Here is a 22,947-nt window from a genome sequence, read left to right on the forward strand (position 1 = left end):
TTCGAAACTTTCAGAAAACAAACTCTCCGAAGATTCAAGCAGTTTTCATGGTGGACTTCTACAACCAAGGTTGTCGAAATCACAGAAAAGTCTATAATTTCACAGAATTTTGAGCAAATTTTCATCGCAGCATCTGTGACACAGAAATCTAGATATCACAGTAATCACAGATTCAACAGAATTAAACAATTTCGGACGATTTTTCCAAACTTTGAATTGAAAAAATATCAAAAAATCGATAAATTAATTAATATTTCTTAAGTAAAATGTAAAAAAGACTCAATTTGACATGACTTTTGAAAAAGAATTTCTGGGTAGAATCACAGAAAGATCGAATTTGATTTCGTCAGAACACAGATTTTCGACAACATTGTCTACAAGTCTACATCACCTAGGATCGGCATTTCATCTGGATTTCCGGATGAGCCCGTCCTTTTAACGGTGTGTTTCGTAGAAGAACTTAAAGAAAAAAATACAGTAACGCTAGTTATTGCATAGGCAGAAAGTAGAGCTTTTCCCGGTTCATTCTCATCAAAAATTAAAATATTTGGTCGGTAACCCTCCATACATTTTTTTTGAAAAAAAATACATTTTAAGTATTTTATAATTTCTGAGGTGCTAATTCATTTATTTTTTTTATTATTATTTATTAATTCATCGAACATGAAAGTTTAAATGAATAGTAAAAACACGGTCAAATTGAATTTTAGTTTTTACTTTCAATATTTTTAAATTGAACTAGTAACTCAACAATCTCATCAAAAACTCATCAATTTTCAAAATATTTCAAACTAATACAGAGCTATTAAAACACAGAAAATTGCTTAAAAAACATCTTCTAATTTTTTTTGGGATAACACTTATAGTGATGCGATCTGGAGTAGAAACGTTTGCCTTAATTTAAGCTTTGAAAAGAATAAGATAATAAATATTCAAAAGTAAACGATCCGTTGAAAGAAAAATTTTGATAAGAAATCATATTTTATACTTCTCCTGAGTAAAATGTTTAAAATCCCATTTGCACTTCAGACTCAATGCAAATCGCAGTTCAATCTTGCTTAAGTTTTGCATGTTACTTACCGTTGATACAATGATTATTATAAGCCTGGAGTTTTATTAATCGTTCTATTTTTATTATTTTTTAGCCCAAATTTAGTAACCCCACTGTACACTGTGATTCTTCCCTTTTATTCAAAGAGCTAGAATTACTGTTAAAGTTAAGTTATCTTAGCTTCTATAATTTTCAACACACTTCATTATTTTAATATTCTCTTGAATTCTTTTAATTAAATTCGATGTTGTACACAGAAAAAATGTTTGTCTATTACGTCTCACTGAAACTGCAACCTTTAAATAAATCAACCTGTAATTAACAAAACCTGTAATTTTAAATTGTTTTCTTTAAAAGTTAGCGAAGATTAATTTATTTTTACAGCAAATATCCTGTAAAAAAGTTGTACACTAAAAATTAAATGTCACGTAATTTTCGACCTGTAAAATTACGATAAATGTCCTGCTCCCTTTGTTACAGGACATTTGCGGAATATTAAAGGAAATCATTTTTGCTGTGTAGTTTTTAGGAAATATTTTTTGTTAAATATTTTATTTTGTTAAATTTAGTCCAAAACTGTGATATATTTTAAATTATTCCAAAAAATGAATTTTTTTTGTCGATCTTAAATTTACAAAAATCAACAGCAATGTTGGCAAAAGTGAATGACAAATGATCAATAGCAAGCGTTAGGTTCGTCATTTTTTGTTCATCCATTACTTGTTTCAGTTATTCTACAGTACACTAAAGTTTTACTTTCTTATTTAATAGAACATGAATGATGCATTTTTGTTACAGTAAAACAATCATAACTTCTACAATTTTATTCCAATTATAGTAAAACCTCCACAAATCATTGGTTTGAATAAACAAAGAAAAATTAAAGAAAAAAAATACTATTCTATTGCACTGGAATAATTTTACAGATAAAAGTTTTTAAGTATGAACTACAAATCTTCAGAAAAAAACAAAACGTATATGGGGACTCATCGACCAAATATTTTAATTTTTCCTGAAAATGGTTCATAAAAGGCTAAATTGTGTTGTGTTCATTTCCACGTTTATAAGCGTTTCAATTATGCTATGTTTACGCTGTGCGAATCGGGGAGAATTGTAGATTAAACATGGAAGTATTTTTGGGCAGTTCAAATTTTGATTTTCAAATTATAAATTTTTTTTTTTAAAGACAAACACCGTCTTAGCCGATCTAGGCTTTACAGACTGAATAAACAATCTCTCCAGATAAGAAAGTCTTATTCTACTTTTCGTAGCGAATATAAGCCTTAACTAAAAACTCAATGCATTTTTTTTTCTAAAATAGATAGAAATATTTTGCTTTTAATATTTTGACGTAGTTAAACGACTTTTAAGGGTTTATGAATTTCACACGACTTTCAATCATGCATGTTAGGTGAAAATTTTCAAGTGTCATAAAATGAGGATTAATGAAACAAAACTGAATATGGATTAAGGTGATTCTGGATTTTTTTTTATGCGGATTAGACATAATAAATTTGGGTTTTTTTACTATACATTTGGTTTTCTAGGTAATTTGGAAGTTTTAAATTCGAAATATTTAAATATTTGAATCATTCAAAAATGTTATAATTAGGATGTTAGAACATTTGCTGTTTTTAAACATTTTTGAGTTATCGGTTATCGGTAGTTTATCGGTTTTTTAAACATGTGCCAGGAATAATTAAATTTCTAAATAATTACAAAGGAAATTTTAAAAAAGTGGATCATATTCAGATCACATACTTTCAATCTCAAAATTTAGTATTTGATTAATTGATTAACTTCTACAGATGTAAGAACGAATATGATCCCTACGAACTTTGTTTCGTATTTACCTTTAAAGCTGAGGAGTTTGTGTTTGAATGGTAATTGGAAAGCATTTTCACGTCAAAATTGCTTAAAATATTAAACAGTTTTTATAAGCGACCTATTTGCTTGTCTACCAAACTGGAATTAAAAATAGAAAATTGATTGACCGTCGAAAATAACACCCATGTACGAATTTTAGTCTTGTTCGGATGCATGATAACGAAATTATTTCTAAAACATATACAAGTTAATATGAACGACCTTTTTTTTTGTCGTCTGATACACAATTAAAATCAGGAATAGATCCTTCATCCTGCATAATTTCCTTCTATGGATGTTTGTCTCGATTCAATGCATAATAACATAATTATTGCAAAAACATTGAAAAAATTTAAACGACCCCTTTCTTCTGTCCTCTGATTCAAAATTTGAAATTTTGTAGAATACCCGTGATCGAAGTTTCGTCCGGATCCCATACATAATAAAGCAATTAGGCGGGAATAAATTTTAAATCCTTCTTTTGTCACTTGGAGTTGAAACATCACGGGGGTAGGGATGATAAAAAATAATATAAATTTTCTATAAATTGGAATAATTTGGACAAATTATTTCAGATCGAATATTTTAGAAAAATCTCGAATACAAAAGGTGATACAATCATACCATTCTCCACAGTTTGAGTTTCGCTCTACCTATTGTTTGAATTTTCAAAAAATTTATCAAATTGGACCTTGAACTTTATTTATTCCCCCTTCTGTATATTCGGGAAAATCGAAAGGACGGGGGGGATATAAAAGAAGAAATTGAAATTTGTTTCCGCTCAAAATTTGAGTTGCATTAGAATCCTTATTCTATACTTCTCAAAGCACAATCAAAAAATTTTGTGCAAAAATTTAACAATGTACTATTAATTAATAAAATAGACAATTAAGTTATCGTCCAAAAGTTTGGGATCACCCCTAGTATGGTGTATCGGCCAAAAGTTTGGGATCATTCTTTTAAAAACATGCACATTTATTTCATTCATATCTTTCTCATCTAACATCGTATTGCAGATCTGGAGGGTGCATTTAAAAGCTTAGGAATTGTTGTTTTTTCATAAATTCATTAAAAAATTATATTTCAAATCCATAACCATAAAAAATTCACAATCATAAGTGTGATTTTTCAAAAAACAATTAATTTCAGGTAAATTTTGTATGGTTATCACTTTAAAATATAATTTCTTAATGAATTTATGAAAAAACAACAATTCCTAAGCTTTCAAATGCACCCTTCAGATGTGCAATACGATGTTAGATGAGAAAGATATGAATGAGATAAATTTACATGTTTTTGGCCGATACACCATACTGAGGGGTGATCCCAAACTTTTGGACGATAACTTAAGTGTCTACTCTATAAATTAAAAGTACATTCTTAAATTTTTGCACAAAATTTTTTGATTGTGTTTTGAGAAGTATAGAATAAGGATTCTAATGCAACTTCAATTTTGAAATTTGGCTCACCCTATCGCGAGATGATTGGCTTTGAATATTGAGTGCGATTTTTTGAAAATGTTCTAACTTTAAGTTAAGTTTTAGGTGCAAAACTAAAACATTATTTATGGGCAAAATACCTCCGAAATAGCTATTGCTCATTATCTTTCAAATGTGATCAGAAGATTCGCAATATGTCCTAAGACGGCTGAGATATGAACGATCAAAATTTGCATGTTTTTTAGCGGGTGATCCCAAACTTTTGGCCGGCAGTGTATGTATAAGTTCCTTCAGCTAAAATAGTTTAAAAAAAATTATAAAATATCGATAAATGAAATTTGTTTTGAAAATTAAATTTACAAGAAAACTTCCATCTTTTTAAACTGCAAACACACAAATTGAAAATGTTGTAGTTCAGAGTAATTAAAAATCCGAAATTTGAAGAAAGTTTGTAAACTTTTTAACAGCCGTTCTTGATCATCTCCCAGGTTTATTCAATGTAATTCGTCCATTCATTCACTGTTTGATTGAAAATAGTTAATTTTCCTTAACTTTACACTCAAATGATTTTTTCAGGATTCCGGAAAAACATCTGAAGCCACGATCATTTGGAAGCAACTTAAAGAATATTTTCTTCAAAATGAGAAACCCTAGAACGTGCTAAAAGAACGTTTGGAAAAACTTAGATTGAATTATTATATTTTTTTTATTTTTGCGACCTTTTTGAGCAAGTTTTGTCTGAATAATCATGAAAAGTTTTTGGGAGTACGACTAAAAATCTGCTGATGTGTTTTGAAGAAAAAAACATATTTTCAAGAGTGTTCTTTTAGTTTATTATTGAATAATCCCGAGATTTTCATCAAATATGCCGGATATTGCCCTGATTTTAGGTTGGACATTTTGAAATCCATTGCTCTGATTTTAAAACTTTTTGAGTTAAAAAAGGCTGGATTCGCTCGTTTTGTATATGTCTGAAAAACATTCTGACAACCTTAAATGCTAAGAACTAAACGAGTTATTTTATCTTGTGTTTTATAAACTTCAAAAATGCTGCTTATTTTGATAAAAAAAAGATCACAAAAACATTATATTTGAGTGATTTTCTGTGTTGAACCAATTGAGGCTATATTTAGGTTTTTCCAGTGTAAGTCAGTAAAACATCATAAAAATGTTATTTAATTTTACACACTTATCGATGAATGTCCTTTTTCTCAAGTAAAAACATTTCTAGTTTTGAAAATCATAGATAAATAAATAAAGATCAGAAAAAACAGGGGTTGAAAATGATTGAGGATACATTTTATAAGAAGCGTTTTCACAAGCACGGAACAACTATTTTTAAGTGGTAGAATCGGAGAGGGTTGAGTCTACCATAAAAGTGTTCTCAGAAAAAAACGGGACATTTTGAGAAAAAAGCGGGACGGCGGGACATTTTCTAAAAAAGCGGGACATATCCCGTTTTTGCGGGACGGATGGCAACCCTAGAATAACATCATGGTCGCTAAGAAGTGAGTTTCTGGGTCATATAACCAGAATAATGTTAAACTTTACGATGAAGTTTGATGGACCAGATGGGTAGCAGTATTGTTGGTATAATTAACAATAGAATCGGGAGTTGAGATGAGCAGAAACTTGTGAGTTTTGGCAAATCCAGAAAAGCTTTCTTCAGCATGTGCTTCAAAAAAACTTGCCGCCGACCGTGGTCTAGAGGATAGCATTCAAGTCTTCTAAGCCAGAGGTCATGAGTGTAGTGAATATAGGGAAATAATGTAAAATAAAAAAAAAATAAGCGTTGAGAAATATATCATTAATGCATATTAGAAAATAAATCCTGTGCAGGAAAAATATCTGCTGAATAATATCAGTGATCTTAAATTGTAATAAAATTACACATTTCTATAATAAGTGTTTTTCGAACAAGATGAGAGAATGAGAGTCATTTAGGTGAGATGGTTATTAATGAACGCTTAATTTGAGAATGAAGAGCTAACTTTGAAAAGGAGAGTAATATTGGGTGCATACGAATGAAGGATGAACTTGGAGATCAGTTTGGAAAATGTTGGAAGAAAATATGGCTGCGAATTCAAGAGTGCAGTAAAATCGGGAAAAACGAAGGATCGGTTACGACAATGAGATCAAGTCTTGGTCACGGCAAACATAGTACACTTTCTGTGGGTTGGTGGTGTTAGCATTTAGTAAAATGCTAGCCATTATATCCCTGAAAGATGCTTAGTCTTAAGTAGAATTTAGATCTCTTCAAAGAAACATGAAGTTTCACTGAGATCCTATATGTGTGTGTTCGTTTTTTCAGAAAAAAAAAACTGGCCTAAAAAACTACCTCGAAATGGTGGAAAAAGTGTGAAAAAAGAGTTTTTGAATTCAAACCTTTTTTTCTGATCTTAAAATAATCCAGAAAGTTCGTTTCAACATTTGACATAATTTTCATGAAGAAATTAAGCTATAATGTCAAATTCCTTGGTGTGAGAGGAAAACATTTTAAAACCCCATTTAAAACATTTTGAATACCATGAAACGGCTTAAAATGCTGAGATCTATTCAAAAAGTTTGTAGAATCATTATCATTTACTTTTACATAGTAAACTTAAAGAAATAATGTTGATACCCAACTCTCCCGTGATAAATTTACTCTCTACACAAGCTTATTGAATTAAATTATGTGGAGAAACTATTTTAACTATGTTAGATATGACGTTATTTTAAGTTCCTTCATCTGAAACAAAGTTCTAATCTCAAAAACCAATTCTCTATTTTTCCGACAGGCCTCCGCACACGTGGTGGAAGGATCGCAAAACACTCCTCAACCGGGTATGCAAAGTTCGAGTCAATTAAAGCGCTCAGCTGAGATCCCGTCTATTATATTATCAACAGTGCCATCGGAGGGCGGCGGCGGATCTAATGTGGGTGGCCATTCGTCGTCCATGGTCAAACAGGACGAGGGAGCCCACGGGGAGGAGTCGGAAGAGGGCGGCGGCGGCCACGAGGAGGGCCACAAGCTGGAACGCTATCCGGTGGCTCAGGTGGAATTCTCCCGAGTCGAAACACCCTTCGTGATCGGCGTGTGGATTCTGTCGGCCAGTATTGCCAAAATTGGTGAGTATTCAATTAGTCTGTTAGTTTTTTTTACTTCTGGTTGTTGCTTTTCGAATCAAAGTGTTTTTGTTTTGAAAGAAGCACGCGCTCAAGTTACGGCCGAAGCAGCAAAACGAAAGCTAGCATAAGTTTGTAAATCTTGTGTGGGTGGCGCGGCTCGCGGCGTTTCACTTTTGTACGTAAACAAACCCTGATGATTTGTTTATCCAGCAGGACCAAATCGAGAGATAGAGAGAGAGAGATAGATGGTCTTGGGCTCGGGAGATGTAAACACATGGGCATAAATTGTGTTTGCCTGCCCCGCGATCTGTTTTGGCTGCTGCTACTTCAATGAAATTGCCGTACCCAGCATAAATTGTGGATTGCGCCAAATTTGTTTACCAGCCAATTCGCGTAGATGGGAGGCTTGAAAGATGTGGCAGCTTGTCGCAAATTGTTGCCCTTAGTTGGTGGATGAAAACAAGGGAATAAATTCTCTGTAAAAATAAAAATTTGTTATATCATTGGACGAAATGTCAAGTGAAATTATTTGACACTTTAACAATTTTTTGTTGTTGCTAAAATGCGATTTATTTGTTGCTAAAGATTAAAACCATTTTTTTTTAGAAAACCTATCTTGATGTTTTTTATCCAACAAATAATTACGCTGTCTGAGTAGCAGCTTAGCTTAGTTTAAATATCTACCTTAAATCATTCGAAATGCATCACAAACTGGTTTTATGATCACTGATATGGCTAAGCAGAACGAATTCCGTTTCGCTGATGGTTGCCAAAGGTCCGTGATTAATCGAGGCCATCAATGTTGTACAGAGTCCAAAGGAATGGTGCTTGGGGTTAGCAGTACATTGATGCACTCCTTTTTTTAAAATGATAAATAACGGTGCCGGCCTCGTCCTAGTAGTCAATGGGGATATACGGAAGGAATGAAAGTAAGATACTAACAACCCCTCGTCCCTGCATATTAAAAAAATCATTTTAAATTATTTTATCATTTTAAATATACAGAAATAGTTTAGTATCACCAGCTATGGGTAACGTCTTTATATTTGCGAATCCATATTCAAGTATCCAAGGAAGGGGTTGTGGTAGTTAGAGAAAGGTACAAATCGCGATCCATTTTGGTAAATGGTTTTTCCTACACCTCTTATGCTCATAGGGAAACTCCTATTTCTATAAGGCATTAGATAAAAGTTCAAATTATTGAAGGAAAATTATTACCATCCACATTTCATCCTAGACAAACTAGCTGTTGTTCTAACCATGATCCCTGTATAACCAAAGAATTTGCAAAAGGGTTTTAATGATTGAAAAAGAAAATAACTTGAATTGAATGTATTGTTCTAGATCACGAAGGCATGAACTTTTCAAACTGTTTCTTGATTATTGCCATGATAGAAATTATTTTTTCTCCTTAGCATCTTATATATTAGAAGCATAGTGTTTGGGGCTCTATTGCATTAAATGCTCAAAGTAATGTTTTAAATAATTGGTGTTTTTAAATGGTACTACTATAGTAAATACTCGATAAGTTTTTTTTGATTCACCAATTCAAGTTAATAATGGATGTTATTTAGAATCAAAAAGTGGTCAAACTATATTGCTTGAAAATCAACTAATTGTTTATTTAAAAAATCAAAGTACATATCTTGCTTTTTGAAGTTCAATCTGTATAAAAGACGGGAAAAATACTCAGTTAAGATTCCGGTCGCCTAGTCCAAATTGGCGTGACTTTCGTTTGACGTCTGCCATCAGAATTTGTACAGTCACCTTATCAACTTTCTTCGCCGCAGAACGCCAGTTTGCTTTGAACTACTTCTCGCGACTTACAGCTTTTTGGGTCTTCTTGCGATTTTGCCTAACTATCGTCCAATATTTTTCGATTAAGAGAAGTTTTAGTGTGTTAAGAGGGTTCTCATCCTTGGCACAACCTGAATGCCAAATTCGGCAAAAATAGCACAGACAAGTCATGTTTCTACAGGAATGGCAGCAAACGCCTTTGAAGATACATACCCTTTTTCCGTCCCGGCTGCAACGAAAATGTCGATTTACAAGCCTTAGGTACAGATAGCTTCCCAAAGTAGATATTCTGGGCATATGTTGATAGTTTAATATGCTAGAAAATGTCTGCCACCTTTCCTCCTTCCGGTTGCTGTATAAAACTCTTGTCCTGGAAGCTGTCTGAAGTCTGCCTAGGCGTGGGTTTCGTCGTCCATTACCACGCAATCAAATTTTGTCAACAATGTCGCATTTCCGGGATCTTGTTTTTGCCGTAAGGTTTTGCTTTTCATTGCGATTAGCAGTCACTACCTTCTTATAAGTCGATAATCCGGATTGTTTTTAAGCTTCATGTACGGTTGTAGACGATATTCTCATTGAGAATTTCTCAACATATTGGCGACATCTCAAACGCAGAGATAGGAGTTTCGCTTGAAAGTTCTAGCCACTCTTCTGTTTCACATCGCGGCTCCCGGATTTTGGTATCCCTCAGATCCCGACTTCCTAGTTGTCGAAATACGTTCCCCCAATACTTTTATTACTTTACGGAGAATAAAGTATAGTACATTCAACATTAATCCATTTATATTCAATCACATTTCTGATTACTTCTCGACGAACTATAAATATTAAACTTTTAACTGCATTTTAGATTATCTGATTGCTTTTCTGCATCTAACAGTATATTTAATAGTTTTAACTATAATTGCACGATTGATTTTGTTCATCCAACTATAAATATAATAAATATAGTAACTTATGTATGATTGACATTGCTCATTCAACGATAAATATAATAGATTCAACTATAATTGTATGGTTGCTTTAACTGTAAATATAGTAAATTCAAGTATATCTGAATTGTTAATTCAGTTATATTTTTAGCTGATTCAATAATTTTTTATAACAGTATTAATTATATATTTTAATCGTACAAATTCATTTGTTCAGTTATAATTTCGAAAGTTGTATAACTTTGTACTATTTCGGATGGTTTAGAACCTATACACGGTGTGTTTCGTAGAAGGACTTAAAGAAACAAATACAGTAACGCAAATTTTCGCATGGGTAGAAAGCAGAGCTTTTTCCGTATCCTTTTTACCGAAAATTAAAATATTTTGTCGGTGACCCCCCATGCAACATATTTTTTTGAAAATTTTCTATTTGAATTCTTTAAAAAATAAATATATTTTAAGTATTTTATAATTTCAGAGGTACTAATTATCTTAGATTTTACTTTTAATACCTTTAAATTGAACTCAACAATGTCATCAAAAACTTTGAAAAATTTTCAAAATTTTTTTTAACAATTCACAGAGCTGTTTAACATAAAAAATGCTTAAAAAATTTCTTCTAATCCTAAAATTTTAAAATTGGCTGCAAACCCTGTCAGCAGTCTGAGAGGGTCAAATTATCTGAAATTATTAGCATTATCTAAAATAATACGAATCCATCTATGAATCCATTTGAATCCATTATCTTTAGATCTTATGACTGTGGGAACACTGGAGGGAATTTTATTGAAAAAAAGCTCAATGATTAAGAAAATCCGTAAACACTAGAAACCGCTATAACTTTTTTATGATAACGCTTATCGTGATGCGATATGGAGTAGAAACGTTTGCCTCAATTTAAGCTTTGAAAAAATAAATGCAATAACAAATATTGAAAAGTTAACGATACGTTAAAAACAATTTTTGATGAGAAATCAGTTTTTATACTTCTCCTGAGTTAAATGTCTCAATATTCCATTCGCACTTCAGACTCAATGCTAATCGCTACAGCAGTTCAATCTAGCTTAAATTTAGCTTGTTATTGTCTTTGGATACGATGATCATTATAAGCATGGAGTTTCCTTCAACCTTTTTATTTTTATTAATTCTAGTTCAAGTTTTGCACTCCGTGATTCTGAAATATTCAAAGAGCTAGCATTACTGTTAAGGTTAAATAATATTAGCTTCAACGATTTTCAACTCACTTTATTATAATCTCTTGAATTCTTTGTTTTTAATAAAATTTAATAGTTTTTTGAAAAAAAAAAAACATTTTTAATGGATGAATCTAGTCTAAAACTGTGATAAATTTGAAATTTTTCCAAAAAAAATGCATTTCAATCTTTTTGTCGATCTTAAATGTACAAAAATTAATAGTATTGTTGGCAAAAGTGAATTGCAAATGATCGATAGCAAGCTAGCCTGCAACACGTAAGATTCATCCAGTTTTGTTCATCCCTTACTTATTTTAGTTATTCTACTATACACTGAAGCTCTTCTTTATTATTAAATAGAACCATAATGAAGTATTAATGTTACAGCAAAACAAACATAACTTCTACAATTTTATACCAATTATGGTAAAAACTTAAGGAATCATTGGTTTGAAGAAAATCATAAAAATCCAAAAAAAAAAATTAATAAATCTGGTCTAAAATCGTTGATTAAATTGAAATTTCTCTTGAAAAAGAATCGTTTTTCAACGTTTTGTTGATCATGAATTCGAAAATATCAACAGTTCTTCAGTTTTAAGCAAAAATGAAGTTCAAATGATTGATAGAAAATTCATTCACCATCAATATAAGAAAAAGAAATTCAAAATTGATGTTTTGTATCGGAAGATAAGCGAATTAAAAAATGCCATTAACGAGTGACATCATCAAAAATTTAATTTTTGTTTTCTAAAGTGCGTATCCATATGCATCAGAGCCTACAAATATTGTGAAAACATTTCAAAGAACAATTTTGAAAAAAAAAAGATTTTTAATATTTTGTTGGAAACCAATCAAATAGTGTTGGACTGTTCTTAATCAAGTATCATATAAAAAATTAACCAGAATTTGTTCTCCAAGATACACACATATGAATATAAATTTATGTTACATTTGAATAACACCAATAATAACAAGGGTATTTCAAATTTAAAAAAAAAAAATAAAATGTTCATATCAAAATAAGTTTTTCAGATATTCCAAATCACTTAACTTTCCGCGTTGACATTTTTTATTGTTTCAGAATGACAAAAATTTGAAAAAAAAATATTAATTAAAAATTTTCATGAACAAAGTAACTATTCCATTGCACTGGAATAATTTTACAGATAATAATTTCTTAATATTGACTACAAATCTTCAAAAAAAAAACAAAACCTATGTGGACTCAGCATCCAAATATTTTAATTTCACCAGAAAATGATTCAGAAAAGGCTAAATTTTCCATTTCTCAAAAAATTAGAGTTACTGTATTTTTTTCTTTAAAACATCTTCCATAAACACACCGTGTATAATTTAGGATCTGAAATTAAGTCTCGTATAAGTGTAAAAGCATTGTATTTTTTCAAGTTAATTCTCCATTTGTCTATTTAACAAACTTAAACGTATTAAAAATTTGAAAAACCCGAGGGAAGATTTCTAACTAACGGTAACGACTATCTTTACCATCATAACTGTAACGGGAATGCCATCTCCGAAGGCGGTTGTGAGAACCGATATACCGAGAATGACGATGATGGCAGCCACGAAAATCTTCCTATAAGGGTATATACGGACGATAGTATTGATTTTGATTTGCTAGCGGCCTCACCAGTGATGCATGCTAGGTTCGTTACTTGAATCAGTTTTTTTTCTTTTTTTTTTGTGATGGTCCCACAGGCCCATTTGGGTCCTTCCTCCACCCCATACGCATCTTTTGATCAATCGTTTCAAATGCTCTCTTAAAATCCAAAAACACAGCAATTGTGTAGTTACCGTTTTCAATATTGATCTTCCAGTTTCGAAGTATCAAATTTACAGCAGCTTCTGTTGAATGTTGTTTCCTAAATCCAGACTGCTCTGCAATAAGTATTTTTTGGGACTCAATAAAGTTTAAAAACTGTTTTTTTACTGCTAATTCTAGCACTTTTTCTTGGATTTCCAACATATTTATTGGACGGAATAACGTTTCCTCTCGTGCATTTTTCTGTTTTTCTATAGGCACTACAGTTGAACACTTCCACGTATCAGGTACTATCCCTGTTTAAAGACTTGTGTTTATAGCATCTCGTAACGGACTCGCTAGTACAGATAAAGAATCTTTAAAAACTCTTAGAGAAACATTTTCGATACCCGCCGTTGGTTTCATATTGTTCACTATTTCAAAGAACTCTTGGCTATTTATTGGTTCAAAAGTGCGAAAATCTCCGCCATTGTAGGTTAGCTGATTCAAGCAGCCACTAGAGCTTGCTGGAATACTGTCATGAATTTCCATGACACTATCGATAAAGAAGTCATTAAACTTCTCTGTAACTTCAGATTCATCTGTAATTTCAACACCGCTAAACGAGATCGAGTCAGATTTGGCGCCACTCGGATTCATTAGTCGTTTTATCGACTTCCATAATAACTTTCCATTATTTTTGTTTCTCTCTAGCTCTTCTTGAATAGATTGGTTTTTCGCTTCTTTTATTTTACTACTACTAGAGTACCAATTAGTACCCGAACCAGTACCATTTAGTACCGATGTTTGGCGAACACTTTTCCGCTTTACTAGTGCATTAACACTATTTTTTAACAATAAATCGAAATGTCTTACCAGATCATTAAAGTCTGCGCATCTCAGGGTTGGCAAACCTGCCTCAAGAAGTTGACGTAATTTGTTGCTTTTATACTGACTCCAGTCATTAATTATTTGATGTGTTTCGGGTATGACAGCTTCAGGTCCTAACCCCGCAAATATTTACATGTTTTAAACTAATTATAATATTTCTGAATTAATTAATTTTTTTTTAACTATCAACAGCTAAACGTTTGAATTAATTACAGGACGTCCCTAAATGGATGAAGATAAGCCATCTTTTGCTAACAAATTTTCAAGGTGAATTCAAATCATCTGAAAAATATTCTCATGTACTGCTTGGTAGATTAAAAAAGAGTTGTTTCTAACTTCTAAACGAATGCAAAATCATTCACTGTTACTAACAAGTTAATTAATGAAAGCCCCGTTTATGTTGACTTTGAGAATAATCGCCTACATGCTCTGATTATTTTAAAAATATCAACATAATTCGCTACATCGTTTAAGTTACTATTTCGTTCAGATTGGTGCGTTTAATTCCACATTTGAATTGAAATCTAAGGGAAGTTGCAAATTCTCATTACTCATAAAAAGGGTTTTCAATCAAAATGCATAAAAAAAACAATTTAAACATTTTCCAAATATGAATGCACTTGGCAACCCTGAACACCCAAAAAATCATAACACGAACATCTGTGTATCGCTTTTCCACAGGACGAATTTGTCGATATAAGTACCGGAAAATCGCGTTTATCGTGCGCCCTTCTCAAAAATCGATCCTGTTCTCATGGTTTGAGGTTGGCTGAGGCCTTCTGCTAAAGTGGTGTTCGTGTTGAACTGTAAATATATCCTAATACTGAGAGGATGATCGATTCAGCTGCATGGCCAATTCAGTCCATAAGTCAGGACAGGACGGCCTCCATGTCGTTTCTGAATAATCAAAATTAACGTTAGAGATATCCCTTTTTTAATTAGAAACTACGCCTTATTCTTGATCGCATGTTGCTTCCGCAGCTCGTCTAGATTGGTACATTCCTCCGGGACACAACCCTTGCTCATTTTTTTCAACTCGTGCCGTAGAAAATGGACCATTTTCATAAGCGTTTCGCTTACAATAATGGCATCCTTGGAATAAGATGAGATTACCTGCTGCTCGTGCGCTTCACTTTCTAATTGACCAATTTTACCACTTTTTCAATGCGTGCTAACCATGGCCTTCCACTACCCAGCATCCGTGAACATGGTCCATCAAGTAGATGACGTTTTACGCGATAAACAGTTGCTAGATGCCATTCTACAGTAGACTGAGTCGATTTGGGGGAATTTCCCAAACCGTGGTGGCTAAAATGCTTCATTATGGTTTATATGCGTCGCTCGTATGGTGGCCGAAAACTAAAGAAGTGACAACACAAAGATGCCTCGAAAAATTGCAACGAATCGCTCTATTATCTACTACGGGGGCTATGCGTAGCACTCCCACCAAGGCATTGGAAGCAATGCTACATATGTTACCACTTCACCAGTGTGTTCAATTCGAAGCAAATAAACAAGTAATAACAGTTATCGAAGGAATTTCAATACAAATGAATTTGAATAATAATAGAATGAAAATTAAGGAACAATTTCAGATAAATCCTATGATTTTATTAAATAAGTATTGGATACCTAGCAAACCGGTTTTCAATCATTCATTTAATTTGATAGAACCTAGCCGGAGAGTATGGGATGAAGGTGGTCCTACGCTACGCTCTGGGTCTCTGTCTTTCTTTACGGATGGCTCAAAAATTGGAAATGTTGCTGGGGCATTTCAATTTCTATGGGTAATTGGGTGACAGTTTTCCATGCCGAAATCTATGCAATATTAGAATGTGTGAACATTTGTTTGAAAAGGAAACATAAAAATGCAAACATATGCATTTTTTCAGATAGTCAAGCAGCTCTTAAATCACTTAGGTCCTACACATGCTCTTCAAAATTAGTATGGGAATGCATCAATTGCCTGGAAAAACTAACTCAAAAAAATTCAGTTAATCTTTACTGGGTTCCTGGGCATTGCGGTACAGAGGGCAATGAAAAGGCTGACTGCTTGACCAGAGAAGGGTCTTCTATTCCGCTTGAGGGACCAGAACCATTTTGCAGTATTTCCAAATGCTATTTTATATTAGAAATGAAAAATAAAGAAAAATGTATAATTGCAAACAATCGGAAAAACTCAGTTGTAGGGAAACAGGCTAAGAAATTTATCCAACCAAGTATAAAAAAATCAGAAATAGCTCTTAGCTTATCTAAGAAATACCTTAAAATGTTTACAGGGCTCGTTACAGGTCACTGTGAATGCAGATATCACATGAATAAAATTGGCAGATTAAACTCTGACGAGTGTCGTTTCTGCAGTATGGAGAAGGAATCGTCAGAGCATCTTCTTTGCGAATGTCCTTCTCTCATATCGAAACGGATTAAAATTATCGGCTGTGGTATATTAGATCCCTCCGAAGTTTCTTCAATTGGTCCTAAAAAGGTGAACAGCTTCATAAGAGCGGTTATACCAGATTGGGAAAATGCTAAATCTCAAGATAGGGACGCTATCTAATATATGAAAGTGATCTTCCATGACTTAGCATATATTAATCAGGGGACATATTACAATAGATCAACTAACTGGTTTTTTTTTTTTTTAAATATATCTTTATTAGTACCAATTCATCATTACATTTATATTACATTAATACATTAAATTAGGTGTTCAGTTCAATAATGAACTTTCAGAGCCCTATAGTTTAATAATCACTAAAATTTATTTATTCGACTTAAATTTGCTGAGCACAATCAAGCATTTTTATAAAGGAGAACATCCTGTAGTGAAAAACATAATATTATAATATAACAAAATATTTTAAACTAAAAACTAAAGCTATCCTAAAATTAAACTAATTGTAGAGAGAGCGAATCTCTGCGATGGAAGACTGCATCGATTTGCCTCTGAAGTTGGAGATGATTTTGTTGGCCATCTCTTCGATAGATTCAATGCCTGCAATCCGATGAAGATCTTCGGTGCTGTGCCAAGGTGGAAGCCGCAAAATCATTTTCAGAACCTTGTTCTGAATCCTCTGGATGGCTTTCTTCCTCGTCGCGCAGCAGCTAGACCAAATCGGAACTGCATACATTATCGCTGGTCGGAAGACTTGCTTGTAAATAAGCATCTTATTCTTCAGGCAAAGTCGGGATTTCCTGTTGATGAGAGAATAAAGAGATTTAGTGTATTTATTACATTTAGATTGAATATCTTCAATGTGATTCTTAAAAGAAAGATTCCGATCAAGTGTGAGTCCCAAGTACTTCACGTGATCAGACCATTCTAAAGAAACCCCATTAAAAGTTATGGAATGATTTCATTAGGTTTTAAAAAATTTGCTCTTGGCTTATGGGGAAATAAAATAAGTTGAGTTTTGGATGCGTTAGGAGAAATTTTCCACATTTTCAAGTAATTCAAAAAGGAATTTAAATTTTGTTGCAATCTACTGCGTACCACCCGTAAATTTCGACCTTTGGCTGAAAGCAAAGTATCGTCAGCAAATAATCTTCTACCTTTTCCTTCTGGGACATCAGGAAGATCAGAAGTAAAAATATTGTATAAAATAGGCCCAAGTATACTGCCCTGAGGGACCCCAGCTCTAATGGGAGTCCTTTCAGAGCATGAATTTTGATAGCTTACTTGTAAGGTTCGGCTCGTCAAATAATTTTGAATAATTTTGGTGAGATATACAGGAAAATCAAATCGAGCTAATTTAGCTACTAAACCTTTGTGCCAAACACTGTCAAAAGCTTTTTCAATATCAAGAAGAGCAACACCAGTTGAATAACCCTCAGATTTGCTAGCGTTAATCATATTAGTTACACTCAAAAGTTGATGTGTAGTAGAATGTCCATGACGAAAACCAAATTGTTCATCAGGAAAAATAGAATTCTGATTAATGTGAATCATCATTCTATTCAAAATAACTCTCTCAAATAGTTTACTTAAAGAAGGAAGCAAACTAATTGGTCGATAACTTGAAGGCTCTGAAGCACTTTTTCCAGGTTTCAAAATTGGAGTTACTTTGGCATTTTTCCATTTATTGGGAAAATAAGCCAAGTGAAAACATTTATTGAAGATTTTAACTAAAAAATTTAAAGTGCTTTCAGGCAACTTTTTAATAAGAATATAGAAAATCCCATCTTTCCCCGGGGCTTTCATATTTTTAAATTTTTTGAAAATCAATTTAAGTTCATCAATATTTGTCTCACAAGAACTTTCAAACACAATTTGCTTAGAAAGAATATCATCAAATCAAGGAATTGGTTTCTGGGGCTTTTTTAGAATTTTAGTTAATTTCCAAAATGGCTTTGAGTAGGCTTTTATGTCCTCTACTGCTTTAGCAAAATTTTCATTACGAATGAAATTTAAACGACGTTTGATCTCTTTTTGAAGGTCGCAATAAATTAATTTCAAATAAGGATCCCTAGTTCGTTGAAATTGGCGTCGACGAATGTTTTTCAGTCGTATCAAAAACTGAAGATCATCATCAATTAAAGGTTGATTAAATTTATGTTTAACTTTAGGTATTGAAGCGGCTCTAGCATTGACTATTGAAGTTGTCAAATTTTCTACAGCCAAATCAATATCTTCTATTGAATTCAATGGAACGTTTACATCTAAATTACGTTCAATAAAATTCATATATCGCTCCCAGTTAGCCTTTTGAAAATTAAAAGTTGATTTTAAAGGGTTTTCAATGGGACTTTGGGATAAAGAAAATGTTACTGGAAGGTGGTCTGAATCGAGGTCCGCATGAGTAACTAATTGACTACAATGCTCGCCTAAATCCGTTAGAACCAAATCAATTGTGGAGGGATTTCTAATTAGCTTAGCTTAGCTTAGCTTGATTGACTACTCACATCCACCTTTAAACATTGAACCCGAAATGCTTGTTGTAATTTTTTTTTAGTAATAAATTAATACTGAACATCTCCGTTGAATTTACTCAGTATGCTTTTTAACTCTTTATTGGTATAACAATGATATAAATCAATTGCATTTCGAATTCCATGATCGCAGGCGTGGCTCAATAGAACGAATTCCACATCGCCAATGGTTGCTACTCCGTGATTGACCGAGGCCACCAATTTTTTTAAAGGTCAAATGAATAGTGTCTGGGACTGACAGCACATTCACAATGTCCAAAACTGATGCTCTCTCTTTAATCATCAATAACGGCGCCGGCCACGTCCTAGTAGTCAATGGATAGTTTGGAAAAGAGAGAAAGGGATGAAAGAAATAATTCGTGCTTTAGGACCGAGGTCACCTCTGCATCCTAGCAAATAATTTTGTTCTGGGGAGTGGGTAAAGGTGATCTGATTCTAAACATCCTATTCTCCTATTGTCCTAAAATGAAAAAAAGCTTACTAAATGTTACAATTCATGTAAATTAAAATTGTATTTAAAAAAAACTAACTTAAATCCCTCAATAAGAAATTCGTATCCTACACTAGAATTTCTATCTTGTCAATGAATGTAATTTCTTCTTTAATAATTTATAGCAACAACAAAACCAACCTGTTACTCTTCTTTCAATATTTAAAACAGAGCGGATATAAATATGCCTACTCATACACCTGAATGTTCGCATATCCATGTCGTATCAAAATGACCAATGACTAACGTTCTTTGGAACAGTAATACAAAACTTCTTTAATTCATATTATAGAACTGAAAACTAATCTATTTTCGATATCCTACCATAATCTCGCTCATTAATGTTGCATTCAAATATCTAACCACCCTAAATGCTACACAATACGTTTATTTTAGTGTTCTTCGTAGGTCTATAACCCGGGCTTGAAAGAAACATGGCAACCAAAACATTATACAAATGTTGTCCAAAACAAATAAGAAAATTGCCTGAGTCTTTTAAAGGAAAAAAAGTAGTAATGCCACTTTGAACGATTTATTAATGAGAAACACAATCAGGCGATAATTAGGGATTTCCTTTACGCTATTCTGATTCTACTTTTTACCAAAAAAAACCTACGATATAAAGATGATGCAAACATTTTCTTTTGTTCAGTATTATAAAATGATTTTTTGTTAAAAACTTTCTATCAAATTCAGAAAATTCAATCTTTTTTCATTTAAAAAATGACATAATTTTAAAATCTACCATTCAAGAATCTAAATATTGGTGATATGAATAGAACTGTTTAACTTGTCTGTCAAGTTTTAATGTTTCTGATTAAAAGAAATAAATTTCAAATTGCAATTCATCAAATCAATCGATAAAATAGTATTTTTTACATTATTGTGATAAATTGATTATTAATTTTAGATTATTGATTCTTGAAAGATAGGTGACCAAATTTTTGATTTAAAATATGTCAGCGCCTTGTTTTACTTACAACAGTGTTTAAAACAATTATGACCTTTTAAAGATGATTTCAACCTAAAATATTCCTTCTACTTACTGAATATTGAATATTTAACTTCTCTTTCATACAACGGAAATAAGTTATAATAACGTTCACTTTATCACAACCGTATTTTTCCAGTTTGACTGAGAATTTCGATCATGAACCTTAAACCCTTTTAAATATTTATACAAGTCCTTAAATGAATAAAATGTTTGGATCCCAACACTCAAGTTAATTGAAGGTTTTTGTTACCGAAGTAATGATTTTTTGCCAAATCTTTTAATCCTGCCCATGAAAAAATGCATAATTTTTAGAAACAAGAAAAAAATACTTAGCTCGTGTTTTGTTTGGATTTCCTACAACTTTGTGTAGACCTTCTCTTGCAACTTTCCTTTCTGGATCTTGATAAATTTCGTACGCGTTCTTAATTTATCTCCTATGGTAGGTACAGGATACTATTCCATCAGCATTTTTCTCTGCTACTTTCCTAATTCACGTCTTTGGGCAACGCGCAGCTGAAAGGAAGCATCCTTTCTCCCAAGATTGAACCAAATTAAATCACAAACACTTTTTAACAATTCAATATTTTTCACTATGAAGTTCTTGAAATTTATCATCCCCGAAAACACGTCCGTCCAATTGTGGAGGGATTTCTAATTGAAGAAAAACAAGTATGCCCATTAGGATATTCAACAGTATAATAACCTGCAGAGCAGTCATTAAACAAAATATTCCCATTTGAATTTGATGAAATATTATTCCAAGATCGGTGTTTTGCATTAAAGTCACCAATAATAAAAAACTTAGATTTATTTCTGGTGAGTTTTTGTAAATCTCCCTTCAAAAAATTTTTCTGTTCACCGCTACATTGAAAAGGCAAATATGCGGCAACAATTATAATTTTCCCCATAGAAGTTTCTAATTCAATTCCAATTGTTTCTAAGACTTTTGTATTGAAAGAAGGAAGAAGTCTAAATTTGAGACGACTATTGATGACAATAGCTACACCTCCACCTTGTCGATCAAGTCGATCATTTCGTAAAATTTTAAAGAAAGCATTGCTTTTCAAGTTATTGTCTGGCTTTAAAAAAGTTTCAGTGATGGCAGCAATATGTATGTTTTGGGTTTTCAAAAATAAAAAGAACTCGTCTTGGTTAGCCAGCAAAGATCTAGCGTTCCAATTCATAATATTTAAACATCTATTTGGATCCATGAGGGAATCGTAAAGTCATAATAATTTTGTTAGCATAATTAAAAGAAGTTTGGAAAGCTTCAAACATTGAATTGGCTTTCAACATAAGTTGCATCATTTCCATTAAATTTTGATGCAAAAATTTTAATTTTTCCTCAGTAATCTCACCCAAATCAACAAAATTGTTAGAATCAGAAGAGGAAGGAGAAGAAAAAGTATTTGAATTTCGGGGATTTTCCCAAGCCTTCGCATGAACGTTGAGACTTGGTTTTTTCCCATTTTTATTAGTTAAACCTGAAGTGGGCAACCCATTTTCAACCACCTCTGAGAACGATAAACAACGAGTCTGTGGCGCAGAATCAGCCCAGGTAACATTAAAATCACTTCGGGTATTACCCAGCCGTGATTTCAATGTAGGCCGAGGCTGACTGCGAACAGGCAGGTTGTTTGCCGGTCTGACGTGTGTAGACGAAAAAGAGGAAGGAGGAGAAGAAACTTTTCTGGAAACTTTGGGGTTTTTCCTAGAAGCAACAATTTTTGCCCTAACGGGACAATCTAGAGAATTCGAGGAATGATTACCTGCGCAATTCGCACACTTAAAAAATTCTGTTTTTGGCTTATCACCACCAAAAAGGCATTTAGATTTTTCATGATCGAATGAGCCGCAAAACATGCATCTGGCATTCATTCTACAATTTTTAGTGCCATGACAAAAAGCTTGACAACGACGACATTGCGTAATATTTTGTAAAAAATTGGTATGGGATTTACGAAAAGGTTCAAATTTTACTCGACAATGAAACATCAGACGAGCCTTTTCCAAAATTTTCAAATTATTAACCTGATCCTTTTTAAAATGGATCAAATAAAGTTCAGGAGCAAAACCAACACTACTGGTATTATTCGTGTTGGTTCTTTTCCTCATTTGAATTACTTGAATTGGAGAAAAACCTAACAAAGAATTTAATTCATTTGTGATCTCATCCGGTGTCTGATCGCCGGTGAGACCACGAAGTACAACTTTAAAAGGACGATCACTTCTAGTGTCGTACGTAAAAAATTGGTGTTTTTTATTATTCAAATAATTTAAAATTTTTTGAAAATCATTAAAAGATTCCGCCAATATACGAGCAGTTCCCCTTCGACCGATCTGAAAAGAAATCTTCACATCCTTGACGGAAGTGACGATTTCTTTTCGAAAGGCATTGAAGTCAGGAATCGTGACCGTAATTGGTGAAACCTTTTCGTTTTTAAGAGTATAAGAAGAAGAAGAAGGTTTCTTAGTACTCTTATCAGAATTAAATA

At 32.7% G+C, this 22,947-nt stretch overlaps 1 protein-coding gene across 1 annotated transcript in view; it reads left to right on the forward strand.

Annotated features, from left to right (window-relative positions):
• LOC129742307 (uncharacterized) overlaps positions 1 to 22,947 on the forward strand; it is a 258,555-nt gene that overhangs the window by 135,653 nt on the left and 99,955 nt on the right. Inside the window, exons 4-5 of the mRNA XM_055734190.1 lie at positions 7,137 to 7,467; positions 12,927 to 12,991. Of these exons, the coding sequence (XP_055590165.1) occupies positions 7,137 to 7,467; positions 12,927 to 12,991 (396 nt within the window). The remainder of the gene's footprint in view (positions 1 to 7,136; positions 7,468 to 12,926; positions 12,992 to 22,947) is intronic.

This window comes from Uranotaenia lowii, chromosome 2, assembly GCF_029784155.1.
Source record: "Uranotaenia lowii strain MFRU-FL chromosome 2, ASM2978415v1, whole genome shotgun sequence".
NCBI classification, from domain to species: domain Eukaryota; kingdom Metazoa; phylum Arthropoda; class Insecta; order Diptera; family Culicidae; genus Uranotaenia; species Uranotaenia lowii.